This window comes from Pleurodeles waltl, chromosome 5, assembly GCF_031143425.1.
Source record: "Pleurodeles waltl isolate 20211129_DDA chromosome 5, aPleWal1.hap1.20221129, whole genome shotgun sequence".
Taxonomy (NCBI): domain Eukaryota; kingdom Metazoa; phylum Chordata; class Amphibia; order Caudata; family Salamandridae; genus Pleurodeles; species Pleurodeles waltl.
This window is the reverse complement of record NC_090444.1, coordinates 1808343413-1808365797: the sequence shown is the minus strand read 5'-3', so window position 1 is coordinate 1808365797 and position 22385 is coordinate 1808343413. Positions and strand designations below refer to the sequence as shown.

Here is a 22385-nt window from a genome sequence, read left to right as displayed (position 1 = left end):
GCGTGGGCTCATTATGTTGTGTTTTTCATTACTTAGCAACTACATTTCTGATGAATAACAGTTGTAATATTAAATTTATTTGTGTGTTTGTTTCTTAAATTACCACTCACTCATTTTTAAAGAAAAGTCATTTATATAATTGGGTGAGTTTTACTTCAAATTGTTATTCTCACTGTGACTTATTAACAGGCAGTCACAAGTACAGTAGATGTTGCTATATTTACTACTAAACAGGAAGTCACAAGTGCAGTTACCTTGCAGACTTTAGGGTCATGATTTGAATGTGCAGCAGGTGCAGTGGCGCCAGGGCCAAAAGATGTCCGACCCCCTCTAAACACCGATTATTGCTAAATCTTACTACTAAACAGGAAGTCACAAGTGCAGTTATCTTGCAGGCACTAGGGTCATGATTTTAGTGGTACAGCAGGTGCAGTGACACTGGGGCAAAAGTTCTAGGAACCACTCTAAGCACCAAATGTTGCTATATTTCACTACTAAACATGCAGTTACCTTGCAGACAATATGGTCATGATTTGAATGGTGCAGCAGGTGCAGTGGCACCGGAGTCAAAAGCTGTTATAACTCCTCTAAGCACCAAACATTGCTATATTTTACTACTACACAGGCAGTCACAAGTGCAGTTACATTGAAGGCATTTATGGTCCTAATTTGAATGGTGCAGCAGGTGCAGTAGCACTGTGCCCAAAAGCTCTAGGAACCCCACTTAACACAAATTATTACTAAATGTTAGTTCTAAATAGGCAGTCACAAGTGCATTTATATTGCAGGCACCAGGGTCATGTTTTGAATGGTGCAGCAGGTGCGGTGGAACTGGGGCCAAATGTTGTCATAGCTCCTCTAAACACCAAATATTGCTATATTTTACTACTAAACAGGCAGTCACATTTGCAGTTACCTTGCAGTTAAAAGGGGCATGATCTGAATGGTGCAGCAGGTGCAGTGGCACCTTACTAACTACACATTACTATACTCTAATACAATGACATAGTAAGTAAGGTACAAATAACCAGTTTTGAACCTTGGAATATTAATTCAACATAAACCAAATCATAAACAACTATTAACGGTTTATCAAATTTAAAACAAACATTGTAATAACCTTTTTCTAATAGTTATAATCCAGTTAGTAAGATAGAATGCAAAAGAAAAAGCAAAAGCGAACCCTACTGGCCTTGCCAGTGCTTGTTGAATTCCTTTTCAACATACAGGAAGCATCCCTAGGAAAGAGATCTCTAAGACTTCTATGGTTAAACCAACAACCTTTGTGGATTAAAAGGGTGGCACGAGTGCGAGGAGGTCATTTCTATCCATGAATAAGACCAATGAGGTGTGTCTGCGTTAATGATACTCATGAACTGGCACCTTCTCTTACCAGAACTCCCCATCCTCCATGTTCAAATGAAGTTCTTCTTTTTTTGCAGGATCCACTTCATTCCACTCAGGTGAGCTGTGACAGAGAGCAGAGGCAGTAAGAAAGCAGGAACTAGTTTCAAAGTTCATACTTCACTTTTCCCATCCCATGACAGCAGCAGAACAATCCCAATTGCTTGCTGGAATGTGTGACCATCACAATGTCAGACTGACGCAGAAGTGTCAGTCTGACAGCAGAATGGACGGGGCCCCAGGAACTTGTCACATCAGTGTCCTCTGCATACCAGTGGGGATTGGGATAAATTGAGCTTCTAAGCAGCCGTACCCACTTGCACTAGGGGGGCTGGGGCAGTGTCAGTTTTTTCAGTAGATACAGGATTCCCCTGCATTGTTTATTCCATGATTTTGCCCATCTGCAGTAAGACTATCACTCACTTGTCACTCCAGGAACCTGTCCACTCCACATGACCCCAAGGGTTTCGGAGCCGTATGAGCTTTTCCTGCTGACCTTTGTAATTCACCTGTAACAGGCCAAGGGAACAGAGAAGATTGACATTGACATTTAACAAGTGATCTGCAGCACTCCAGTCACATTAGCATCATCTTATGAAAATAAATTTACCTCTTTGAGACCAGTGATAGAGTAAGTGTGGCTCTTCACCAACTTCTCTAACGTTTGAGCTTCCTTGTCTTGGGCTTCGGTTATCTAAAAAGGAAAATAGGAGGCAAGAGTGGGCATATATGAGCACAACAACTACACTCTTTATTTTTAATCCGCATCGGGGGCATTCCAGTGGTATTATGCAGAGACCACCTTTGCATGCAGGCAGAAGCTACCACCCAACATTCGCTTCTGCACTTAGGCAACATCAGCCATTGTCCACCAATTCACGCAGGCACCACCATCTCCTATCCATTACTGCACACAGTCAACACCAGCCGCTGTTCACTACTACACACAGGCAACACCTGTCGCTGTTCACTACTGCACACAGGCAATACATTCACTGTCCACTACTGCACACAGGCCCCACCACGTGCTGCCAACCACTGCCTGCAGCCCTGAGCCTCAGCTGACTTACGGACGGATGCTGGTTTCTCACGAAGGAACATGATTTAAAAGTCACTATTAACTCCTAAAAACACCACTTTCACACTATGGTTTGAATTCCAGTTGCCTGCAGCCAACTCCTACAGTGGCCTCTGTCTCTAACCTCGTCCATACACAGATACTAAACCCACCTGCACTAAGTTCAGGGACCATGTTGTGATCACTCCGCTGGCTCTTCTCACTCCACTGGAGAACCCTCATCACAAAACTGTATTGTAGGAAGTTGGCTCTGTGTATACTACTTCAAAGTGAGAGATAGTGTGCACAGAGTCCAAGGGTTCTTCTCAGAGGTTGATAGTGGCAGAATTAGATAATAATAATGCTCTGTTTTGTGGTAGTTTGGTCGACCAGTAGGCTTATCAGAGGGCAGTGTTAAACATTTGTTGTACACACACAGGCAATAAATGAGAACACACACTCAAAGACTTAACTCCAGGCCAATAGTTTTTTTTTATATAGAAAAATATTATGTTCTTAATTTATTTTAGAACCAAAAGGTTCAAGACTTAGGTAAGTACATAAATTGTAAGGTATTTCACACAGTTACGTTTGGAACTTTGATGAAAAACAGTAGTATACACAGTTTTGGCAAAAATGGCAATAAGCTATCTTAAAAGTGGACACAATGAAAAAATCAAGAGTTCCTGGGTGGTCACCCCAGGGATTTGTTAAAGATTTAGCTCCAGGCCAATAGGTTTTTATATAGAAAATTATTATTTTCTTAATTTATTTTAGAATCACAAGATTCAAGATTTAGGTAAGTACATATATTGTAAGGTACTTCACACAGGTAAGTTTGGAACTTTGATTAAAAACAGTAGTATGCACAGTTTTGGCAAAAATGGCAATACGTTATTTTAAAAGTGGACACTGCAAAAATCAACAGTTCCTGGGGGAGGTAAGTATTGGTTAGTTTCTCAGGTAAGTAAAGCACTTACAAGTTCAGTCTCCTGGGCATAGGTAGCCCACCGCTGGGGGTTCAAGGCAACCCAAAACCCTCAGCACCAGCAACACAGGGCTGGTCAGGTGCAGAGGTCAAAGGAGGGCCCAAACAACATGGGCGCCAATGGAGAACACGGGTGCTCCGGTTCCAGTCTGCTAGCAGGTAAGTACCTGCGTCCTCGGGGAGCAGACCAGGGGGGTTTTGTAGAGCAATGGAGGGGGGGGACACACAAGCACACCAAGCACACCCTCAGCGGCAGAGGGGCAGCCGGGTGCAGTGTGTAAAGTAGGTGTTGGGTTTGTCGTTGAAAACAATGGAGGGACCCGGGGTCACTCTGGCGATGCAGGCAGGGCACAGGGGGGTTTCTTGGGCCAGCCACCAACTGGGTTAGGATGAGGGCCGCCTGCTGGTCACTCCTGCATTGGTAGGTGGTTCCTCTTGGTCCTGGGGGCTGCGGTGCGGTGCTTGGTCCAGGCGTCGGGTTCCTTTGTTACCAGTGCAGTCGCGGTCAGGGAGAGCCTCTGGGTCCTCTATGCAGGCGTCGCTGTGGGGGTGCAGGGAGGTCGACTCAGGGTGTCCACGTCATTGTGGTCACCTGGGAGTACTCTCTGCGGTGTTGGTTCTCTTAAACTCGAGCCGGGGACGTCGGGTGCACAGTGTTAAGACTCAAGCTTCTGGTGAGAAGTTGGAGTCTCTTTAAAGTTGCTTTCTTTGCTGGTGTTTCTGGACAGAGCTGCTGTCCTCGGGAGGTCCTTTAGGTGCAGGTCAGTCCTCTGAGTCCACAGAGGTTGCTGGTCCCGCTGGATGCGTCTCTGTGCAGGTTCTTTGAGTAAGGAGACAGGCCAGTAGGGCTGGGGCCAAGTCAGTTGTTGTCTCCGTCGTCTCTGCGGGGCTTTCAGGTCAGCAGTCCTTCTTTTTTCAGGTTGCAGGAATCTGGTTTCCTGGGTTCAGGGTCACCCCTAAATACTCAATTTAGGGTTGTGTTTAGGTCTGGGGGGCAGTAGCCAATGGATACTGTCCTTGAGGATGGCTACACCCTCTTTGTGCCTCTTCCCTGTGGGGAGGGAGGCACATTCCTAATCCTACTGGGGAGAATCCTCCAAAACAAGATGGAGGACTTCCTAAGGAAGGGGTCACCTCAGCTCACGACACCTTAGGGGCTGTCATGGCTGGAGGGTGACTCCTTGTTTTTCTCAAAATCTCCTCTGGACTTGCGGCCAAAAGTGGGGGCTGTGTCCAGGGGGGCAGGCATCTCCACTAGCTGGAGTGCCCTGGGGCATTGTAACACAAAGACTGAGCCTTTGACGCTCACTGCTAGGTTACAGTTCCTGCAGGGGGGAGGTGTGAAGCACCTCCACCCAGTGCAGGCTTTGTGTCTGGCCTCAGAGAGCACAAAGGCTCTCACCCCATGGGGTCAGAAACTCGTCTCAGTGGCAGGCTGGCACAGACCAGTCAGTCCTGCACTGAAGGATTGGGTAAAATACAGGGGGCATCTCTAAGATGCCCTCTGTTTGCATTTTTTTATAAATCCAGCACTGGCATCAGTGTGGGTTTATTATTCTGAGAAGTTTGAGAACAAACTTCCCAGTGTTCAGTGTAGCCATTATGGAACTGTGGAGTTCGTTTTGACAAACTCCCAGACCATAAACTTAATATGGCCACACTGTACTTACAATGACTAAGAAAAGACTTAGGGGGTCATTCTGACCCTGGCGGCCTCAGGGCCACCGACCACGGGAGCACCGCCAACAGGCTGGCGGTGCTCCCACGAGCATTCTGACCGCGGCAGTTCAGCCGCGGTCAGAAGCGGAAAGTCGGCGGTCTCCCGCCGACTTTCCGCTGCTCGGGGGAATCCTCCATGGCGGCGGAGCGCGCTCCGCCGCCATGGGGATTCTGACACCCCCTACCGCCATCCTGTTCATGGCGGGAAACCCGCCATGAACAGGATGGCGGTAGGGGGTGCCGCGGGGCCCCTGGGGGCCCCTTCAGTGCCCATGCCAATGGCATGGGCACTGCAGGGGCCCCCGTAAGAGGGCCCCGCAAAGTATTTCAGTGTCTGCTTTGCAGACACTGAAATACGCGACGGGTGCAACTGCACCCGTCGCACCCCTGCAACTACGCCGGCTCAATTCTGAGCCGGCGTCCTCGTTGCAGGGGCATTTCCTCTGGGCCGGCGGGCGCTCTTTTGGAGAGCGCCCGCCGGCCCAGAGGAAATGTCTGAATGGCCGCTGCGGTCTTCTGACCGCGGTGCGGTCATTTGGCGGCGGTACCTTGGCGGACGGCCTCCGCCGTCCGCCAAGGTCATAATCAAGGCCTTAGACACTGTAGGGGCATTTTGCTCTTGCATCTATGCCCTCACCTTTGGTATAGTGCAGCCTGCCTTAGGGCTTTAAGGCCTGCAAGAGGGGTGACTTACCTATGCCACAGGCAGTACTTTGTGTGCATGGCATCCTGAGGGGGATGCCATGTCGACTTTTTCTTTTTCTCTCCTCCAACACACACAATCTGCAATGGCAGTGTGCATGTGTTACGTGAGGGGGTCTCTTCGGGTGGCAAAACACATGCTTCGGCCCTTAGGGACCTTCCCTGGTCACAGGCCCCTTAGTACCACTGGTACCTTTTACAAGGGACTTATCTGTGTGCCAGGGGTGTGCCAGTTGTGGAAACAATGGTACATTTTTTGTGAAAGAACACTGGTGCTGGGGGCTGGTTAGCAGGGTCCCAGCATACTTCTGTCAAGACAGCATCAATACCAGGCAAAAAGTGGGGGGTAACTGCAACAGGGAGCCATTTTCCTACATGTATCCTATCCCTGGAATGACAGACAACCAAGCTCAGGCTCTGAAAGTAAATATTTGATCCCATTCATGAATATGGGCCTGCCCAGTGGCTGCTAAAACAACATCAACATCTTTAGTTTTGTCGAAGCCTGAGGAAGATCTCAATCGATCAATGTGATCTTATAATAGATCTTTGTAGGCGGTTGCCTGAGGAACCACTAGGAGAGCCAACACCTATTATGAATTGACACCACCTTGGATGCCAGTCACACAGCACACACCCAACATGGCAATGAGACTGTGGGTTAGGTCTATCTGAGAGCCCTAAAGGCGCCATATGAGTGGCTGCCTCCCTATTCAACACACAAATCAACTGAAACAGTATGCGCTGCAGCTAACGAACATTGGTGCTCAAGCTGGAAGAAACTGGTACTTTGTTGCAGTACCCCACTACCACCACTTTTTACCTGGTTTCTTGATGCAACTTGGACTGGAGAGCACTGGGATCCTGCTAACCAGTCTCTTAGTACCTGTGTTCTATCCCTAAAAAGCACAAAACTAATTGGCAGACCCATTAGCTGCCACTTTAAGTCCCTAGTAAATGGTACTTAGGTACTCAGGGCATGGGGTACTAAAGGTAGGCCCTGAGGGCAACAGCACAGATTGTGCCAACCTTTATGCCATGCATCCAGATGCACCCAGCTCTGCCATTGCAGGCTGAGTGCCCTGGTGCATTCCCAAAATGCAAACACGACATAGCACACAGCCTGTGTGCCCTGTCCACTACACACTGCATACAATATAGTTAAGTCACCTCTCTGGCAGGCCTTCCAGCCCTAAGGGAGGATGCACTACACTGTATGTGAGTGCATAGCTGCATGAGCAATATGCCCCCACTGTGTCTTTGCCAAACCTAGGACATAGTGAGTGAACAGAGCAGCCATGTTAAATGAGTGTGCTGGACACTCGTCACTATGAGTTTCACAGCTACATGATGGCTACTCTTGGTATCAAACAACTCAGAATGATAAATCCAAACTGGTACCAGTACTGGATTTCTTATAAAATGTACCCAGGGGTCACCTGCAAGGCGGACACTCCATTTAATTTTCCTCCACCTTAGATGGAAGGAAAATAGCCAATCAGATGTAGGGATGTGACCTCTGCCCACTGGAAGTGGTCATTTAATGGGTGTAGCAACCCTCATGTAGATAACCCATTGGTCACTACCAGGTTCCCCCTTATAGCCCACTAAATACAGTATTTAGTGGGCATCCCTAGACCAGGGAAACCTGATTCGATGGACAAAAGAAGACCTGCACCAAAAAGACTCTAAGCACGAAAACTGTGTACCTGCTGCATCAAACAAAAGGTGCCAAACCCTGCCTGCTGCACCCAGGACCTGACAGTCGTGCTGAGGAGCTGCTGGACAACTTGAGAACCCTACAAAAACCCCAGAGGACCTCCAGGCTTTGCAAATCGCCAGGGAACTCCCTCCAGGGTGGAGGTACCACTCCAAAACCAAAAAAGAACCAGCAAGCCAGTGAGGGTCACTTCACTGACTAGCCGCTAACTCCTGAACCAGATGCTGCAGCTGGACCAAATTTCACTCTAGCGACCGTGAGAACAAACCCCGCCAGTTTACCAAGTTGGTGGCACTGTGCCCTCCAGTGTTCAAACCGTGCCAATACCCTAGGTATTGGTCAGCTAACATCAGAAACCAAGAAAATAGCCCACCTGGGGCTCCGAGGGACCAGGAGGCACCCCTAGTCGAGGGACTTTAGAAGCAACCTGGACCTTCTGCCAGAGTGCACCCGTTGTCCTGTAAATGAGCCTTGAACCAGTCTAACTCCTGCCGCTGAGGGCATCTTTGCGCATAGCTTCTGGCTTATCAATTCACCCTGCACCCGGCCTCCCTGTGCCCTGCACTGAAGAACCTGATGTGCCCTAAGGGTCCCCTATCCCTTGCAACTTTGACACTCCAAGAGGACCCCAAGGATTCATCTTTAAACTTACCTGTGCAGTGCTTTTCCAAGTGGTCCCTCGCAGTGGCCCTTCACCAGCTCCAGAAACCTTCTCCCGCTGCTCCCGCCAGAACCGGGAGGTGCCCAAACTCCTCCAGCTGGCACAGTGTACCCACCGACGACGTTGACCAACCTGCAAAAAAAGAACTTGGTAAAGCAACTGTATGATTTTATATGTATTTTTAAAGGTGATCCTCCATTGATTCCCATGGTGCGTAATTACACACGAAAAAACTAATTGTATTAAACTTCAAAAACCCATAACTCAAAAAGTATTTAACTAATTCTGATCTTGTTCTTAAAAATTATATAAAAACCTGAAGTATCTTTATAAATTGGTCTTGAGTTATTCCTTTGGCAAATGCTTTGTACTTCTCCAAGATTGGCCTAACTGCTCGACCAAGCTACCTCCAAAAATGTAGCATTAGGTGATCTAGTTTTTACCCCTTTAAACCAATGTGTGGTTGCCTGGACCCATGCACGGTGTGCCTAACTTTGCACACTACATAAAGGGCCAATCTCCTGCAATCCTAACCCCAATACTCTAATCTACTATCTTCTTAACTCCTATTCTCAATGCTTAACACTAACATATCCTTTAATTAAACCCCATTTATTTGAAAACCCTCTGAACAGTAACCTTAATTCTAACATGTGCTACATATTTCATATTATGAATGTTAGCTTAATCTGCACATTAGCAGTGTCTGGCTTGTGGAGGCGGAGAGCCGCAGTGGCCAGTATCAGTATAAAGGGACAAAGCATAATGGGTCATAGTGACGTCAACGCCTTGTGGGGCTCTTCTACCCTCCTCAGATGCATGGACCTGTTGCCAAAATACAAGGTATAATAAGTTTGGAGATAAAGATTGTCCTTTCCCAGCAATGAATAGCCCGGCTTGTTGTCAATAACCCTGAAAGTGGTACCCAAAGTTCAGCTTACTTACCACTAGGGCTCTTAATCCAAACAAAGCTCCGTGAAACAAGAGGCCTGTGGTCCAGAGAGGAAGCAGTGAAGGTAAGCCTTTGGAAGGCTGTGAAAACAATGGTCCACCTCTAAAAGCCCCCGTCAATCGTCTGATTTACAGTACTATAGATGTGGACGTCAATCATTTTTTCGAAATGATGAAGGCTAAAATTTCTCACAGTGTTTTTGATGATATTCATAACTGAATCTGGTGGTACTGACTCCAACGCCCCCCGTCACCGGACACACACACAGCCCATGACTCACACAAAGTTAGGATGTATGGATAATGCTTCACACACACAGGTCTCCGCCAACTGGAAATCAGAGCCACGAGTGCGTAATCAAGGGATATTCAAGTCAAAAGGCACAAGGGAAAGTATAGATTGTGGGGACGCTCTGCATGCGCCAGAGTGCTCGTTCTAGCTAAGGAAAAGCTCCTTGCCTTAATGTAGCAGCCCAGTAATGAGCCCCGCTCAATCGCCCTCCGCATGATGCTGTGCATGTCCTGTGGGGCCTTCTCCAGGTCGTACAGCTCTGCCACGCCTCCCGTGAAATCCTCAAAGGCCTCGGTGTTGTAGCCTCCAGACAGGGCTTCATAGGAGCCGTTCAGCCTGCAGGAGAGGGGTTGGAAGAAAACAGTGAATGAATCAGAAGTGGAGACCTTTTGGATGCCTACATACGCCGGTATGTTTGGGTACTTTTGAGGGTACAGGAGCAAACATACTCACAAACTGTGGGAGTGACAAACTCATGAAATCACATGTGAGACTCACCAAACATCTTAAAGCCTGAAACCACAGGAAATTCAACATAACATTTCAACAGTCTAAGAGTGTAAGAAACAGCCTCAATTTGCGAAACCAAAAACATAATCAAAGCCCAGACACGCACGAAAACCATGTATTCACTGACCTTCAGTGCCAAAACAGAGCATGGGTCTGCGAAACAACAGAAAATAGACACAAACCTACAAGTGCATAAAAACACATTCACAGCCTTTGATAATAACTACAGAGAGTGCACTAAAACTTCTTAAAACATATCTAAACCTTACAAGTGAGGAACACGAAGAAAGTATCAAAACCCACTAATGTCTGTAAAGTAAAGACTCAACAACACATATTCAAGCTCGACAAATATATACAACCCATATAATGTTGTGGTCTTCAAATCCACGATTTAAAAGTATAATAAAGTTACTATTTCATGTCTTAGTCGCTTCTCTGAAGAACACAGAAGGTTTACATACATGTTGGCAGTGGGAATACTATCTTAAGCCTTTAGGCTTTAGGCAACGATTTAAAACAGTTTTTACAGCTATGACTTTCTGAATTGTACAAAATCAAAAGCTACAAGACGGGGCTTGTTACAAGCACTCCTCTTAAAGGACACTGCTTTCCACAATTATTTAAGCACAAATGATACACCCTTGATGCAGTCTTCTTCAAAAGATGATTAGTTACAAATATCAGAATTCTGAGCTCTAAGAAACAAGTTTGGAAGGTAAATGTTTCTCAGTACACAAATAATTACACTCCAGTTTTCTGCACATGAATGAATCCCCCAAGGATATCTACTGCTATGTGGCAAGGTTGGACAGAATCTTTTTTGGGCTGAGAATCATGCACTGCTCCTATTATATCCCATATGTTTACTAATCTGGAATCTGTGCTGTGTCCCAAATTGTCTCCATGCATGTGAATAATGACATCCAAGGTCTGATTTTTTTTCTTTGTCTATATTGCTGACTTCTTCCCGTTGACCTGGTTGAACCACAGGTTGATGTTATTTTCGGATGCAGACTCCTGTAATGTGTTGACTAAACTCTACCCCAGCTCCCAACTAAAATTCGTACCTGGAGTAAATTAAATAAATACAGACGATGTAGCCTGTCCCCTGCAATAATCATCAATTTACGATAACCATAATCACTTTTTCTATAATCATCTTCTCCTTACTCTCAAAAGTTGGACCCAGCTTATGACCAGCAGTAGTAGGCATCAGAAGAAAAAGAAGCCTCGGTTCACACGCACTCCAGTGGATGCTGAGCTTCATACCTGGTAACTGGAGCGACCTTGGTGTAATTTGTAGTCGTAGACAATGAGCTTCTAACTCTCAAATAAATCATATCCGGAAGCTTTTAGGATATAATCTTTGAACAGGCTTTTAGCTCTCTATTGTCGAAAGACATCTTGTGAACAATACCAGCAACCTACAGTGAGTTTACAGCCAGCCCTTTATTTACCGTTGGTTGGCTTTCTTGTCCATTGGCCAAAACTGATTGGCTGTCTTGGCGTTCTCATGTGCTTGATTTTTATTAAATGGCTTTCTTTCCTCTTCTTACATATGTCCCTCCCCTAATGCATCGCTTCTTAACCATTTGATTGCAGCCTTCCACTGCTTACATACAGGGAACTACTGTATGGGTTTTTCCTTCAGAACATATGTGTATTTTGTAGCTCTCTCTTCCTGTGTCGATTCACCCTTCCAACACTGACCCCCCCCCCCCCCAGAGCTCCCTGCTGCTCTCTCATTCTGCATCTCTATCTCATCCTTAGCTTGTACCGCTCCTCCTGGCTTTATTCCTCCTTCTAATTCATTTTCCTTCCTTTTAGCCCACCCATCACCCCATTACTTCCCAAAGCATTGACCTATCCACTAAGAGCTAATCCGTTTCTCCCCCTCATCCCCGATTGCTGTCTTTAGAAAAATCCTTTTTAATTGGAAACTTCTCCCACCTTCTTGGGGCAGGGCACCAGGGTATAAAAATAGGGCTCTCAACCCCACTCCTTAGTTCACTACTGGACCTGCAGAAGGACTCTGAAAGGACTGCCTCCTGTGATCTTCTTCGCACTTTGCCAGGCTGCTGCTGTACCTGGAAGGATTGCTTTGCTGCCTGGAGCCTGCCTTGATCATTCAGAGGCCAGCCCTGCTGTGGAGCCCTTCATCTTCACCTGCACCCAGGACTTCAGAAGCAGCTGCAAGGGCTAGTTTTGTTGGCCTCCTGTTCGGAGCCACAGGGATATAACAGGCTCCCGCCATCTTGATCCTATACCTGGACCCAGCCTGAGTGAGTCTTCAACCCCCAAGAGGTCTCCATCCACTGCAAGACCCATGGTGTTGGTGCTAAAGGTGCCCTGGTAGCCATTTCCTGAAACTGAGGGTTTGCTATTTTAGACCGTAAACTTTCAAAGTTCATAACTCCAGTTCTACTAATTGGATTTCCATGGTTTTTGTTTCAAATAATTTATAAATAAATACATTATTTAAATAACCTCACACCTTTGGTGTGGTCACTCTTTGTAACCTCAAGCCCCTAGTGTGGCCACTTTTTTGTAACCCTTAAGCCTCTGGTGTGGCCGCTCTTCGTAACCTTAAGCCTCTAGTGTTGCCACAGTTTGTATCCTCAAGTCTGTGTTGTGATCAGAGTTTGAAACCTGATGCCTCTGGAGTGGGCACTGTAAACCCAAGTCTCTGGAATGGTAAGATGAGATTCAGTGCATCATTGGGGGGAGGGGAATGGGAGCAAAGACCAATTACTTGGCATAGGCCTTCTCCAGCAGTGCGCTCCAGAATTCCATGTGCTCAGCGGAGTGCACAAACGTCAACTTGCCATCCTTGACTGGTAATCTGTCATCAATCACCACATCCATCCATTCTCCGTACTGCCAGATCTGAGGGGTAGAGACAAGAGAGAATGAAAAGAACAGTCAAAAGGCAAAATTACTGAGCTGGGAGGAGATGAATACAAGGCCTTAAAATAACACAAATGTTCCTAGGAGCCTCACCATGGCAAATGCAATAAGCCACTAAATGCGCATATTCCCTTTGTGAGACTGTGCTGCATGTTCACAGGTTGCCTCCAAATGCTAAAATAACTACACCGGAAGCTCGTTGCAGAGAATGAATCAATCAGGATTTGTCAAACACAGCCACTTGCATGTCCTGAAGAATGCAGTGAAAATGTGGGAAAAGCAAGAAGAAGTCACTCAAGAAACAGGGGGAAAACAAGACCAAAGCAGTGAAAACAAGGGAAAAGCAAGGAGTAGGCACACAAAAAACAGGGAAAAGGAAGGAGAAAGCAGGGAGAACAACATAAAAGCAAGGGGAACACACACAAAACATAGGGGGAAAAGCAATGAGAAAGCAATGAAAATGATGAAAAAGCAAGGAGTATAGGAAGCTGGCCTGGTGTGTGATGGGCACCTAAGGTACTGACGCCTTACCAGGTCCAGGTATCCCTTATTAGTGTAGTGTAGGCAGTGTTTAGAAGCCAGGCTCTCTAGAGGTAGCTGTGGATGAGCAGCCAAGGTTTATCTAGGAGACATGCAAAGTTCATGCAAAACCACTGTAGCCACACAGCACTTATACACATGAAAGAAAACACTCCAGCCCATATTTATACTTAATTTTTGCACCGCATCTGCATAATTTTTTGACACAAAAGCAGCGCAAACTTTTGCGTCAAAAAATGATGCAAATGACTCGCAAAAAAGTATAAATATGGGCCCCAGTGTTACAAAAATAAAGGTACTTTATTTTAGTGACACAATACCAAAAAGTACTAGAGAGGCAACCCTCCAATAGGAGGTAAGTAACACACAAAGGCCCATTTACGCTGCTTTTTGATGCAAAAACGGCACAAACTTACTAAATACAATTGTATTTTGTAAGTTTGCCCCCTTTTTGCATCAAAAAGCGGCGCAAAGGCGGTGCTAAAAAAGTATGAATATGGGCCTAAATATATACACTAGTTACCAGAAATATGCATAGAAAGTGATAGAAAACGGTGCAAATGCAGATAGACAATAGTGACCCTAGGTGGGTCCCAAACCATATACTAAAAAAATGAAATTCGAACACAGGACCCCCACCTAGGTAAGTGGAGTGTGTAGAGGGGAGCTGGGAGTACTAAGAAACCCCAAAGGAAGGTACCACCGTGCCCCCTAGCGACCAGGAGAAAAGGAGTAAGTTAGTGGATATTCCCCAAACCACCCAAAAGGAAGAAAAATGAGAAAATGCAACAGTCAGACAAGACTGCAAGAAACCAGTGGTGTATTCCTGAAGAAGGAGACCTGTGGAAGAAGGGGACCAAGTCCAAAAGTCACAGAAGAGTCCAGGAAGAGTAGGAGCTACTACTCACCCAGCTGTGGATGTAGGAGTTTGGCGATAGTGATACGGAGAAGGTCAGCACTGCAGCCCTGGAGTCGGTGATGAGTTTCTGCGGGATGCAGACGACATCCCACGCTGGAAGAAGAATTGCAGTCAGATGTTGGTGCAGGAATTCAATCAACAAGCCTTGGCAAAGGCAAAGGTCGCAGTTGGAGAAAAGTGGAGCTGCTGGGGACCAGCAAGGCCCAGGAGGACTCAACCCAGGAGGGGAAGTCAGAGGGGACCCTCAGTGACACAGAGAGCCCACAGGAGCAAAGGTAGCACCCACAGGAGTCCCACAGGATGGGAACACAGGAGTCGCCAAAGAGCCCACGCATCACAAATGGAGAAGGGTCCCACGCTGCAGGAGAACCACGCAGAGGGCTGTGCATCGCAGGAAGGAGTGGGGAGGGCTGGAGCTACACGCAGCCTGGAGATCCCTTGGAGGAGATTCAAACAAGCCTTGGCAGATGCAAGGGACGTGGAGCATGGGGCTACTGTCCTGCATGGGAAGGCAAGGGCTTGCCTTCACCAAAGTTGGACAGCTGTCAGAGAGGACCAAGGGGACTACCCTGGACCACCACGAGTGATGCAGGATCCATGCAGCTCAGGACAAGAAGAGATCCACTCAGCCTGTCGTAGGTGCAGTAGGTGTCTGTGGATGTAGGATAGTGACTCCTTCACTCCAAGGGAGATTCCTTCTTCCTTCTTGTACAGACTGAAGACTTTCCACCATCAGAGGATGCACAGCCAACAAAATGTTGCAGAAGCTGGAAGAAGCTGTGGAATCAATGTTGCAGGAAGAGCCTTCTTTGTGGATGCAGATTGTCAGTTCCTGGAGGGTCCAGTCGGGGTTCCAGTGGCTAGAAGTCAAAGTAAGGTTGTAGAGGAGACCTGCTGGAATCTTGCAAGCCAAATCTGAGGAGCCACCCAAGAGAGAGACCCTAAATAGCCCTGAAAGGGGGATTGGTCACCTAGCCAGGAGAGCACCTATCAGGCGAGGGCTCTGATGTCACCTGCCTGGCCACTCAGAGGTCACTGACGACCTTGGATTCATGACGGCAGAACCCAGGGACCCTCTGGAGGAGCTCTGGGCATCACCCCTGTGGTGGTGATGGACGGGAGAGTGGTCAGTCCCCTTTCCATTGTCCAGCTTCACGTCAGAGCAGGGACTGGAGGTACCTGAACTGGTGCAGACTGGTTTATGCACAGAGGGCACCAAATGTGCTCTTCAATGCATACCAGTGGCTTGGGGAGGCTACCCCTCCCAAGCCATGTAACACCTTTATCCAAAGGAAGAGGGTGTTACCCCCCTCTCCCAAAGGAAATCCTTTGTTCTGCTTTACTGAGCTTGAGCTGTTCAGGCAGCAGGAGGGCATAAACCTGTCTGAGGGGTGGCAGCAGGTTGGGCTGCATGGAAAACCCTGGAAGACTGGTAGGGGGAATGCTGGGGGTCCTCTAAGGAGCCCCTGTGTACATCGAATCATACTTCCAATACTGGCAACAGTATTGGGGTATGATTCCGACATGTTTGATACCAAACATGCCTAGGTTCGGAGTGACGATTATGTAGCTGGGCATAGGTAGTTACCCATAAAATGATGTCCCGCACTCACAAACTCCATGAAAATGGCACTGGACTTTGTGGGGGCACCTCTGCTAATGCAGGGGTGCCCTCACACACAGGTACTTGTAACCTACCCTCTTGCTAGGAGGGCCTGCCATAGGGGTGACTTATATTGACCTGGTGCAATGACCTATGATGAAAAAGGGTGCACGCACCCTTTCACGCAGCCTGCAATGGCAGGCCTGCAGAACCTTACCTGGGTACCTTATACTAGGGACTTACATGGGGGAATCAGTATGCCAACTTTGGGGTGAACATGGTACAAGTTGCCAAGTTAGAAGGGAGAGAGCATAATCACTGGGGTCCTGGTTAGCAGGATCCCAGTGAACACAGTCAAACACACTGACAACAGGCAGAAAATGGGGGTAGCCATGCCAAGAAAGATGCTATTTTCAGCAGTGAGAACGAGGGAGGAAAAAGCAAGAAGGCACACCAAAATGGTGGTAGAAGCAAGGAGAAAGCAGGGAAAAGCAAGGAGAAGGTACACACAAAAACAGGGGGGGAAAGCATGAGAAAGCAGTGAAAACTAGGGTAAAGTAAGGAGAAGGAAAATAAAAAAAATGGGAGAAACGCAAGGAGAAAGCAGTGAGAATGAGTGAAAAGCAAGAAGGCACTCAAAAAATGAGGGGGGGAGCGAGAAGAAGACAGGAGCAAGAGCAATGCAACAGCACAGGGAGAGCTGGGCCTCCGAGACAATGCAAGCCACCAGCTTCCTTCTGAATACAGTTCTTAAAAGTTCCACAGCATGCACCAGGAACCAATGCAGACTGTTCAAGCAATCATGGGTGCTCTCAGTATCAGCATCAACAAAAGGAATAATAGGAGTTGGCACAATTACAATGTTTTTCCATGAAATTCACACATCACACATATAGCATTAAAGTTTACTAACTAGTATCTGATGTAAGTATTGAAATTGTGGCAAATCTCGTGTTGAAAGGTCGCACAAAATACCAGCAGGAAACTGATAAGCACACAATATGTCCCTTGCATTGATTACATACTGCAAATTGGAGTGCATTTCGCCCTTGTCTTTGTGCTGCACAAGATGCTGAGTCACATTCACTTTAGGGATTCCAGGCTGCATTCTGCAACTACTCCTGGCCAGGCCCCTTCCAGAACTTTCCAGGATCCTGTTGCATCTGATGGTGGAATAGTACTTCACCAGCCCACTCTTTTGTTCAGACAACGGTCCCCTCTCCCCCTGCCCCCACCCTCACACCACCTGAAAATAAATCTGCAAATCCCCCATTTTCTGCTGTGCTTGTGTTTCCAAGTGTTTCGGAAAGAGATGCAGAACTCTCTTAGGGCCTGATTACAACTTTGGAGGAGGTGTTATTCCGTCCCAAATGTGACGGATATACCACCAGCCGTATTACGAGTTTCATAGGATATAATGTACTCGTAATACGGCTGGTGGTATATCCGTCACTTTACCGTCACTTTTGGGACGGATTAACACCTCCTCCAAAGTTGTAATCAGGCCCTTAGTCTTAATTCACAAATCACCTGGACCAGTCTAAACTAATCTGACTTGTCTATCAGAAAAAAAGAGGTATGAACTTCTCCAAGACCAGAAAAGTGCAAACATTTTCATGTAAGGCTCCGTAGGGGAATCCTGTGTCAAGACGTGGCTGCTGTGAACTGTCAAAAGACAAATAGATTATCTCCCTGAACAAGGAGTTGGGCTGCACCTGCCAGGAGAAGCCAATATGATTCCAAGATGATCTTTCACAAGGTCAGACTGACTGGGGAAATCAAGTGGAAGACGTCTCAGCGTAATGTACAGGCCTCGTAAAATCATAAAAGTCACTAGACCTGCAGGTCGAGTAGCTTGAATAATCTACTCGACCTAACTGTAATGTACTTGACCCTTAAACAGGTCTCAAATTTTGTGATCCTAGGCAAATATTGTATTTTCCAGTCACCTTTCTCTTCATTCTCACAGCTGAGTGCACCTACAAATATGTGAGTTCAGCATTTCCGCTGTTAAAAAATCCACTTTTGTTTGATTAAATACACTAAACGTTTGCTCAATGTATAATAACTCTAGCCTGATCCATGCATGATTTGCCTCTTAGTTTACTAATAGCTTTGCCATCAGGGCAGGAGTGTTTCTCAGTTTATGTTTAAATACTCACTTTTAATAAATATATTACTAAAGCATGATGTGGTAGCGCACTGTCATTTACAGACAGTACATTTCCAAGAAATGTCCAAAAACCTTCCCACTAACTTGAAGCTTTACTGATAAAACTTTATAGTGTTTTAACAATAATCTGTGAAAATTGTGTTTCAGAAAACATTTATTATTTGCACATCACCAAGTATAGCGTTCTGACTTTTTTCCATCCTATTAAAACATTGTTTCTATCACACAAAGGTACAAAAAATTGTCTTTCACAGCAAACTGAAATATATTTTGAAATGTTTGTAAAGTTGACTTAGTTATATAAGTGATGTGTGTTAGGACAAACCTGATACCAACAGCCTTTCATTTCACATAGGTCAGACAGTTCACCTTACAAAATCCTGGAACTCTGCAGTCACAAGAAAAAGTATTTGCATTGCAAGAATACAAACTGATTTTTGACCTCTATCTCTGAACACACAGCAAATGTGACAAGAATAAGATTTAAAGGCATCTTAATTGCTAATTTAGTTTCTGACTGAACAGATTACCTGTTCTTTGTCCACTTACCAGAAGGGGCGAGTAGGATCTAAAAATAGCTCGACCTCATAAAATAAGACTCACCATAACGAGTGATTGAGTAGATTTTTCAAGCCCTGCAGGAGGTGCCCAAGGGGTGCAAATTACCAGTAGAAAAACTAGCCAGGAGAAGAGCCTCATCTGGGTCATCGAGCCCCAATCTTCCCCTTTACGCAAAAGAGCTGTTTTATCTGCCCCATCACAATCCATCACATACCTGTATGGTAGCCACATGTCCAATCTCCAGTCGCATAAGAAGAATGAAGCAGACTATCTTCAGCAACTACAGCCACAACATCTCAAATAATAATATTACCAAGTGACATCATATCATTTTAGGATGCCATGTTCCAGTGGTCGATGTCTATTCAATGAAATAATCTGATGTATTATGGGAGTTGTATCACTAATTTGATTAAACGCACATAACTGAAAACAATGATATGTAAAAGGAAGCGTAGAACTGGGGCAGTGTGTACTTGAGGACATGGAATAATCTCACAACCTTACGTAGGTCATGTACACCAGTGCCCAACTCCCCCTCCACGGAGATTGATCCCTCTGTAGCAAACTTGTCAGGAAAAGTAAAGAGATAGTGTGTCAAGAAGAGTTCTCTACCACCTCAAAGAAGATAGGACATTTTTGTTCCCCAATTTTACAGACTCAAGAAATTTGATAATAGATATTTACAGGCTCAGGGTTCTGCTTTGTGGAACGCCTGCCCCTTTTACACCGCAGACATAAAGTGGATTCTCTTAGGACCAGCAAAGGACTGAAAATATAGTTCTTTCCGCTTGGTTCCCAAATAAATGTCTTTTTGTTAACTGTACCACCACCTGAACACAGTCTCGCAAAGACCTTACCATTGGATCACTCTGGAACTGGTCAGAAGCTTAAGACCAACAAGTGGTTTGGTACCAATATATTGATTCCTTGATATGATGGCACTATAATATTATGGCAAACATATTGGTAAGGTAAGTATAGATGGTGTGAAACTTTTAACTTTTTGACTTATTGTAAATGTGGCTGCTACAGGCATCCTTCTGCCCAGGCTAATCATGCATTCAAATTGTGCCTGTCAATGACATGTAAAGCACTTTTTCAATGTTTGGCTTGCGAGGATTTCCAACTGACCAAGCAGCAAAAGTTTCTGTATCTATCTGATTTTCATTAGTAGCGATGATTGCAGAAGGGCTACTGGCACTCGTTTTTTGGGATCAGATCTTATTTTTCATAACATTAATCAATCATGAATTTGTAAAGTGCACTACTCACCCATAAGGGCCTCAAGGAGCTGGGGAGGGGAGGGGGGAGAAGGGGGAAGGTACTGCTCCTGCTAGAACAGCCAGGTCTTGAGAGGTTTCCTGAAGGTAAGAAGGTTTTTGGTCTGTGCAGGTGGGCGGGAAGAGTGTTCCACGTTTTGGCGGCGAGGTGCGAGAATGATCTACTGCCGGTTGTAGTTATGCGGACGTGTGGGAGGGTTGCAAGGGTGGAGCGGAGATGCCAGGTCGGGGTGTAGAAGGAGAGTCGTCTGTTGAGGTATTCTGGTTCCGGTGTTGTGCAGTGCTTTTTGAGCGTGGGTGAGGAGTTTGAAGGTGATTCTCTTGTTGACTGGGAGCCAGTGCAGGTTTTTCAGGTGGTCTATGATGTGGCAGTGGTGGGGGATGTCCAGGATAAGGCGTGCAGGGCGTTCTGGATGCGTTGCAGCCACTTCTGGAGTTTGGCCATGGTTCCTGCGTTGAGGGCATTGCCGTAGTCCAGTTTGCTGTATACAAGGGTTTGGGTGAATGTTCTTCTGGTTTCAGTGGGTATCCATTTGCAGATCTTTGAGAGCATGCGTAGGGTGTTGAAGCAGGAGAAGGAGTAGATGGCGTTGACATGCTGGGTCATGGATAGTGAGGGGTCCAAGATGACTCCTAGGTTGCGTGCGTGGTCAGTGGGAGTCGGAGCGGTTCCGAGAGTGGCAGGCCACCAGGAGTCAACCCATGCGGAGGGGGTGGAGCCGAAGAGGAGGACTTTCACCTTGCTGGAATTGAGTTTAAGGCAGCTTGTCTTCATCCATTCGGCGATGGCCTTCAATCCTTCGTGGAGGTTGATCTTGGCGGAGTCCTTGGTGAGGGAGAGGATCAGCTGGGTGTCGTCGGTGTATGAGATGATGTTGAGGTTATGGGATTAGGCGATGTTAGCGAGCGGGGCCATGTAGACATTGAAGAGGATTAGGGTGAGGGACGAACCCTGGGGTACGCCGCAGATGATTCCGGTGGCCTCCGAGCAGAATGGGGGAGGTGGACTCTCTGGGTTCTGCCGGTGAGAAAGCAGGTGACCCAGTCCAGGTCTCTGTCGCGGATTCCAGCATTGCTAGGGTGTGGTGGCAGACGGTGTCGAACGCGGCCGAGAGGTCCAGGAGGATGAGGGCTGTGGTTTTGCCTTTTCACTAGAGTGTGAAGGGCTGAAAAGGATGAAAGAAGCAGGAGGAGAAATACGGAAAGCCAGTTACAAAGGGAGAACGCAGGGATGAAAAAGAACCTGTAAGAGAGAGATAGAAGGGTGGGGAGAGTTAAGTAGTGGATGAAAAGTGGCATGAAATGTAATCAAAATCAGACAGCATTGGCATTCAGCAACCAGGACCTTTGGCTAGAGTGTCGATGGGCTTCTGAGATAAACATTTAGGGCCACACATATTCTTTTACAAATTAAGCACTGGTTGTTTGCATACATTGTCATGAATACAGAACCCTGTATCTGTGTAGTTCCATTGTTTTAGTTTCATCACATGATCTCTACTGGAGTACTGTATACATAAACCTATATATGTATGTTCTGTCTCTGCTGGTGCAGCTAATGCTTACTTGGGGTGCCAAGGAATCCCTTTGTCACCCGTCTCTGTGATTCACAGATATTTTCTCATGTTAATAAACACTTTGCAGACTTTGAGTCAGTGTGCGCATAATTTCTTTAAAGTTGGAACAACTGGCCTAAAAGTGCCTATGCTTGGCCAGAACCTAAGAGTGCAGTTGGACCTGACTCCACCCACTTATCTCAGGCGCTGAAGGCACGAACAAGAATTCTCCATGGGGATTTGGGTGGAGGACGGCTGGGTTCAACTCTCCAATCAGGTCAAACAGCACTAACGCGCTTTGCAATTTTATGAAATATAAAGTCATACTGTGTTTATTCCCTGTAAAGCTTTGTGTAGAATCTTTAAAATCGTTATCTGGACAGGTGGCAATGGGATAAACCAGCTTGGGTAGGTACAGAGGTAATTCCAGGATACAAAGGATCAGAAGTGTTTGTAATCCATAGTATAAAGCATGAAGCTCTAAAAAGCTTGGATTGGGGCACAGGGTAGAGGCACGACCCCGGCACAGTTCATAAGGGTTGAATATGTGAAGCAAAGGGGGAAGCCAATGGAGCCACACAGTCTCATGAGCCACATGAGTCTCAATGGGCTAAGAGTGGAGAATTTCGATAGCAAGGGTGTCAGCAGAAAAGCAATCCTGCCTCCCTACATGAGAAAAGAAAGGCAAGAGCTGATGTTGTTTGTGTTCCAACTGCCAAACCAACAAAGACCAAGATAAATCCACTGAAGAAGCACCCTTGCATCCTCCAGTACTCATTTACAACCTGACATGAAAGCGGGATTCAACACATTATTAGGATTCTGATAAAAAAGCA

At 46.4% G+C, this 22385-nt stretch overlaps 1 protein-coding gene across 1 annotated transcript in view; it reads right to left on the bottom strand.

Annotated features, from left to right (window-relative positions):
- LOC138296827 (calpain-1 catalytic subunit-like) overlaps nucleotides 1-22385 on the bottom strand; it is a 434447-nt gene that overhangs the window by 214361 nt on the left and 197701 nt on the right. Inside the window, exons 4-8 of the mRNA XM_069236288.1 lie at nucleotides 12760-12893; nucleotides 9662-9830; nucleotides 2015-2098; nucleotides 1828-1913; nucleotides 1394-1468 (exon numbers count right to left, since the gene is read on the bottom strand). Coding sequence (XP_069092389.1) covers nucleotides 1394-1468; nucleotides 1828-1913; nucleotides 2015-2098; nucleotides 9662-9830; nucleotides 12760-12893 — 548 coding nt within the window. The remainder of the gene's footprint in view (nucleotides 1-1393; nucleotides 1469-1827; nucleotides 1914-2014; nucleotides 2099-9661; nucleotides 9831-12759; nucleotides 12894-22385) is intronic.